General features: G+C 51.1%; 1 protein-coding gene across 1 annotated transcript in view; it reads left to right on the top strand.

Annotated features, from left to right (window-relative positions):
• The first annotated feature begins 3,507 nt into the window (after window positions 1-3,507).
• The window catches only part of MTFR1L (mitochondrial fission regulator 1 like), a 53,137-nt gene continuing 50,644 nt past the window's right edge, over window positions 3,508-6,000 (top strand). The window contains exon 1 of the mRNA XM_073615452.1: window positions 3,508-3,754. Within this exon, the coding sequence (XP_073471553.1) occupies window positions 3,656-3,754 (99 nt within the window). The 5' untranslated portion in view covers window positions 3,508-3,655. The remainder of the gene's footprint in view (window positions 3,755-6,000) is intronic.

Below are 6,000 nucleotides of genomic sequence, written 5' to 3'. Positions count from 1 at the left end.
TTGGGAACCCTAAACTGCTGGGGACGCTAGTATAGATCTGATCGGATCAGATATTGATCCGATCAGATACTATACCACTAAGGGAGGTGTACGGTGCGTGCATGGGTGTTAGCGGTACTGGCGCTAACCTGACGCTGCCTGGTGCTTGCTTGCCAGTTCACCAAAATGCTACCAAAAAAACCGTTAGCGATCGCAGGGATCAGGCCTGACTCTGCGAACGCTGCAGTTATGCGTTTAGTGTTTTGTAAGTGACAGTGATCGATCGATACTGCACTTGGGTGGGCTGGGCGGAGGGGCAAAACGCAGGTGCTAGCGGGTATCTGGGCTGATCCCGCTAACACTGTGTTTTTGGGAACCCTAAACTGCTGGGGACGCTAGTATAGATCTGATCAGATCAGATATTGATCCGATCAGATACTATACCACTAAGGGAGGCGCATGCTGCGTGCGTGGGTGTTAGCGGTACTGGCGCTAATCTGACGCTGCCTGGGGCGACGCATATCACCGCCGGGCGATCAGGGGGCTAAACCTTTATTAGGTAATAAACGGCGGGTGCCCTGACACTATAAAAAATAAACGAACTAACCTGCGTCACCCGTAACGGTTATACGGTGATCAGTGGTGAAAGGGTTAACTAGGGGGCAATCAAGGGGTTAAAACATTTATTAGGTAGTATATGGGGGTCCCTGTCACTATAAAACGCTGACGGCGAACCTAAATATTTACCTCACTAACTAGCGTCACCAGCGACACTAATACAGCGATCAGAAAAATGATCGCTTAGCGACACTGGTGACAGGGGGTGATCAAGGGGTTAAAACTTTATTAGGGGGGGTTAGGGGGGTACCCTAGACCTAAAGGGGGGTAATACTCACTGTCCCAACACTGTAACTGTCACAAACTGACACTATGCAGTAATCAGAAAAAAAAAAAAAAAAAAAAAAAAAAAAAACCTGCTGGTGTCAGTTTGTGACGGGGGGGGGGGGGTGATTGGGGGGGGATCGGGGGGCGATCGGGGGGGGGGGGGGGGGGGGATCGGGGTGTTTTGTATGCCTGGCATGTTCTACTGTGTGTGTGTGTGTGTGTGTGTGTGTGTGTGTGTGTGTGTGTGTTGTGCACTCACATTGATGTCTTCTCCCCTCGGCGCTGGAACGGAAACTACCGAGCCGAGGGGAGATGACATCATTTCCTTTGGTGCTGTTTAGCATACAGCAGCAAAGGAATGTTCCCATTGGCCGGCGGCGATCGCGAGGGGGGGGCCACGAACGGATGGCCTCCCCCTCATCTCGGATCGCCGGGGAACAGAACGGGACCGCTTCGGGCACCAGGGGGGGGTCCGATCGGACCCCCCACCCGCTAGAGGCAAATCACGTACATGTACGTGATTTTGCCTGCCCGTGCCGCCTTGCCGACGTAAATCGGCGTTAGGCGGTCCTTAAGTGGTTAAAGGGGTTGTAAAGTTATTATTATTTTTTTTTTTTTTTTAAAAATAACAAACATGTTATACTTACCTTCACTGTGCAGCTCGTTCTGCACAGAGTGGCCCCGAACCTGGTCTTCTGGGGTCCCTCGGCGGCTGTTTCAGCTCCTCCCCGCAAGCATTTACCACCTTCATGCGAGCTCCCTCGCACGGTGGTGAGTGCTTGCGGGCTCGCTGTATCACTCGGCCCCGCCCCCCGGCGCGCCGCGTCATCGGATGTGATTGACAGCAGCGCGAGCCAATGGCTGCGCTGCTTTCAATCCATCCACTGCAGCCAATCAGCGACCAGGCTGAGCTGCAATGAAGCTGACGAGGACGAGGAGCGAAGATTCGAGGCGTCAGGTAAGTAAAACGGGGGGCCTGGGGGCGGCGGTACTGTCAAAAGTTTTTTCACCTTAATGCATAGAATGCATTAAGGTGAAAAAAATTTTACCTTTACAACCCCTTTAAGCCGACCTGGCAGTACTGTGCGGTAGGATAACTTTAGGATACGTCCTCCAACTGAGTCACCAGGCCCCTCTCCAAACCAGCACTCTGCATGATCCTTCCACGACGGGTCCTCCCCTGGGATCTTCTCAGTTGTCCAGCTTCTTCCCGTAGGACAGACAGCCCTGCCGCTGTAGTAGGCCCCAGACAGGCTTCTGGGCCCACCCACACGCTGCAGCAACGTGTGCCTCCCGATCGGAGGACCACGCGGTAGTACTCCTAACACATACCTGTTGGCCAGGAGGGCCAGCAGGTTGAACGAAAGACGAACCCTAAAACATGGCTTCTGTCCCATAAATACCCTCTCCCAGAATGCAACTCGGAGGACCACCTCCACTGAGTTATCTCTGGGACAGAGGAGCACCCATACGCTTCAACATGTTGCCTTTCCAACACCGACCCATGGCGACAACGACACCCACAGGCACAGTGTGAAACTACACGCAACTCTGTCAAGTTGGAACAGAGGCAAATCTGACCATGTATGAACGGATAACCCACTAAATTTACCTATAAGTAGTAGATTGAAAGTCTACCAGCGCTACACTGCAGAGGTGATCAAATAGCACCAAAAGAAAGCTCTATTTGTGGAAAAAAAATAGGACATCAATTTTGTTTGGGTACAGCTATGCACGACTGTGGAAGTGTCAGTTAAAGCAACGCAGTGCCGTATCGCAAAAAATGGCCTGGTCAGGAAGGGGGCAAATCCTTCCGGTGCTGAAGTGGTTAATATCACTTTAGAAAAGGTCTGCCTAGTCGTTGTGCGTCAAATCCACACATGAGCACACTGGGCACCAGGTGCAGATAAGAATTACGCCTCTGCTGTGTCTGTGAATAGCAGTCACAGTACTACATAGACGCAAGTATGCATAGGCTGCCTTCTTCTCACATTGGCTGGGACTATTTCTCTACTCTCTACTCTCTACTGGTTACTATGTGAGGTTACACATCTTAATGATTGGTTAGGAAATCGTTGGACAAGCTTTGATTGGATTAAATATCCTCGGCCATCCCTACGGCTGCTATCGTTTGTGTGTATATGTGTGCAGCCGATGTTCCGTCAGATTCGGCGACCGGTCAGAATGTGTAACAGAAGTGACGTTTCGTCGCCGCCATCTTGCTACACCCCGCACCTGTCCACAGTAAGGGTGCAGTTAGAAGGGGGCAAGCGGACATATTGTTACACCCACCGGAGTTTTGCATTTTACACTTATTTATAACAGTACACTGAGCTTATATAGTGAAAGACAATACTTAGATCTCTGTGTGAATGTTTAGATGATGAATTTTAAAAGCAGCCAACTTCTGTCAGATTAGAAAACCTGAGCGATGAGCAGGCTTGCTGCCGCTTTTAAAATTTAACATCTAAACATTCATACAGAGTTCTAAGCACTGTATTGCACTATATAGCCTCAGTTTACTGTTAAAATAAGTGTAAAATGCAAAACTCCGGTGGGTGTAAAAAGATGTCCGCTTGTCCCCTTCTCAGTATATCCTTACTGTGGAGAAGTGAGGGATGTAGCAAGATGGTGGCGGCGAAACGTCACTTCCGTTACACATTCTGACAGGTCGCCGAATCTGACGGAACACCGGTATAACGGAGCTTGTGAGGGAGGGGGTAGTGTATAGTTTGGAGGCAGACGGAGCTCTCTCGCCCCCTCCCGTACGGCCTGCGCTTCATATCTGGTTATGGCCTCTGTAGATGTACGCAGCAATGGAGCCGAGGCCTGTGAGGATTCTGAGGAGGATGTGGAAGAGTGGCGGAATGACCGGAGGAAGCGCTCCAAGGTGAGAAGGCGGCTTGGGCCGCTCCGTCCAGCACGGTGTCCTTCCTATGTGTGCCGGGCTCCTATGAAGACGGACACGGCTCCTATTCACAATGGCATTTACAGTGTCCTAGCATTGGACTGCCTTCATGTGATAGGGCTGACAGGCCAGGTACACCAGGTTTTTACACTACAGGGTCCATACTTCCAGTTTCTGCCATGTAATAAGGATTTTTCTTTTAGCTGAGAGTAACATAAGATCGTTGCTGAAAAATGCTAGTTTCCTGGCTGTCCATCTGACATCATCACCGCAGTAGTTCTTGGATTGCCCATCAGCTATCAGGAAGATTAGATAACCGCTGTCCACGTTTCTCTTTATTTTACCTTGTGTATGGGAGTCCTTTAAAGAAGAACTAAAGTCCTGCTGTCACTCACTGTGGGCAGGTAGGCGTGAAGAGACATGCAATACCTTTTCTGTAATAAAATTCACCTGCCTGCTCACCGCGTTCTCCAGTAAGGATGAGCTCGGGTTTGTTCGCAACTCCGTGTGCCCGCCAGGAAGCTGGTACTCCGCAGCGCTAATCACAGTGAGACGTTTCCCAATCCGCGGCTGCACAGATCGGGAAATGTCTCACTACCTGTCAGCACTGCCAAGTGTCAGCTTCCTGGCGGGTAGGTGGAATTTGCGAACACGTCTGAGCTCATCCTTATAATCCAGCATTGAAACTGAGCTGCACATGCGTAACCCCTGTGTGCCGGGATGACTAGCTCCTACGCATGTGTCGGAGTGAAGCCATACTCCACTTACAGTGCCAGCCTGATCCCAGTGTGCCAATATGACTAGCTCCTGCGCACGTGTCAGAGTGACATTATACTCGGCTTACAGTGCCAGTCTGATCCCTGTGTGCCGGGATGACTAGCTCCTGCGCATGTGTCGGAGTGACATCATACTCGGCTTATAGTGCCAGCCTGATCCCTGTGTGCCGGGATGACTAGCTCCTGCGCATGTGTCGGAGTGACATCATACTCGGCTTACAGTGCCAGTCTGATCCCTGTGTGCCGGGATGACTAGCTCCTGCGCATGTTTCAGAGTGAAGTCATACTCCGCTTACAGTGCCAGCCTGATCCCTGTGTGCCGGGATGACTTGCGCAATGCGTTGGCGTGAAGTCGTACTTCACTTACAGTGCCAGCCCGATCCCTGTATGTCTGGATGACTTGCGCATGTGTTGGAGTGAAGTCCTACTCCGCTTACAGTGCCAGCCCGATCCCTGTATGTCTGGATGACTTGTGCATGTGTTGGAGTGAAGTCGTACTCCACTTACAGTGCCAGCCTGATCCCAGTGTGCTGGGATGACTAGCTCCTGCGCTTGTGTCGGAGTGAAGTCAAACTCAGCTTACAGTGCCAACCTAATCCCTGTGTGCGGGGATGACTAGCTCCTGCATGTGTTTCGGAGTGAAGTCATACTCGACTTACAGTGCCAGCCTGATCCCAGTGTGCCAGCATGACTAGCTGTGCGTCGTGTTGACTAGCTCCTGCGCAGGTTTAGGAGTGAAGTCATACTCTGCTTAAAGTGCCAGCCTGATCCCTGTGTGCCGGGATGACTTGTGCAATGCGTTGGCGTGAAGTCGTACTCCACTTACAGTGCCAGCCTGATCCCTGTGTGTTGGATGACTTGCGCATGTGTTGGAGTGAAGTCGTACTCAGCTTATGATGCCAGCCTAAACCCTGTGTGCAGAGATGACTAGCTCCTACGCATGTGTCGGAGTGAAGTCTTCCCACACTGCCCAGTGAAGAACGGCACACTAACGAAGATGCCGGGGAGGGACAGGAACAGTTGGAAAAGATATTAGGCCCCTTTCACATGACTGTTCTGATCATGGTTTCCGGTCAGACTTTCAGATTTATGCTTGTGGACCAGCGGGTGTAAACGGACTTGTCTGTTTTACATCCACCTACCTCCGATCCAGTCCGCTAACAACAAACGAAAAGAGATCCATTGTTTTCCTTGGGGGGTGGATCGGAGGTAGTCAGGTGTAAACAGATAGCAGAATCCTTTTACTCACGGCCACCCACAGAGCAGAGTGGGACCTGTCATCTGCCCGCTCTGCTCAGATCAGTAGGAGATCTGTGAGCTGTTCCACTGCTGATCAGAACAGCTCGCCCTGTGTGGAAGGGGCCTAAATTTCACACCCTTTAGTTCTGCTTTAAGGGATGGGTACCTTGCTGTTCACTATAGGCAAGATGGAGTACTAAGGGATTAGAAAAC

Source organism: Aquarana catesbeiana, linkage group LG02 (assembly GCF_042186555.1).
Source record: "Aquarana catesbeiana isolate 2022-GZ linkage group LG02, ASM4218655v1, whole genome shotgun sequence".
Classification (NCBI taxonomy): Eukaryota; Metazoa; Chordata; class Amphibia; order Anura; family Ranidae; genus Aquarana; species Aquarana catesbeiana.
The sequence above is the reverse complement of the archived record's forward strand: the minus strand, read 5'-3'. Positions and strand labels throughout refer to the sequence as shown.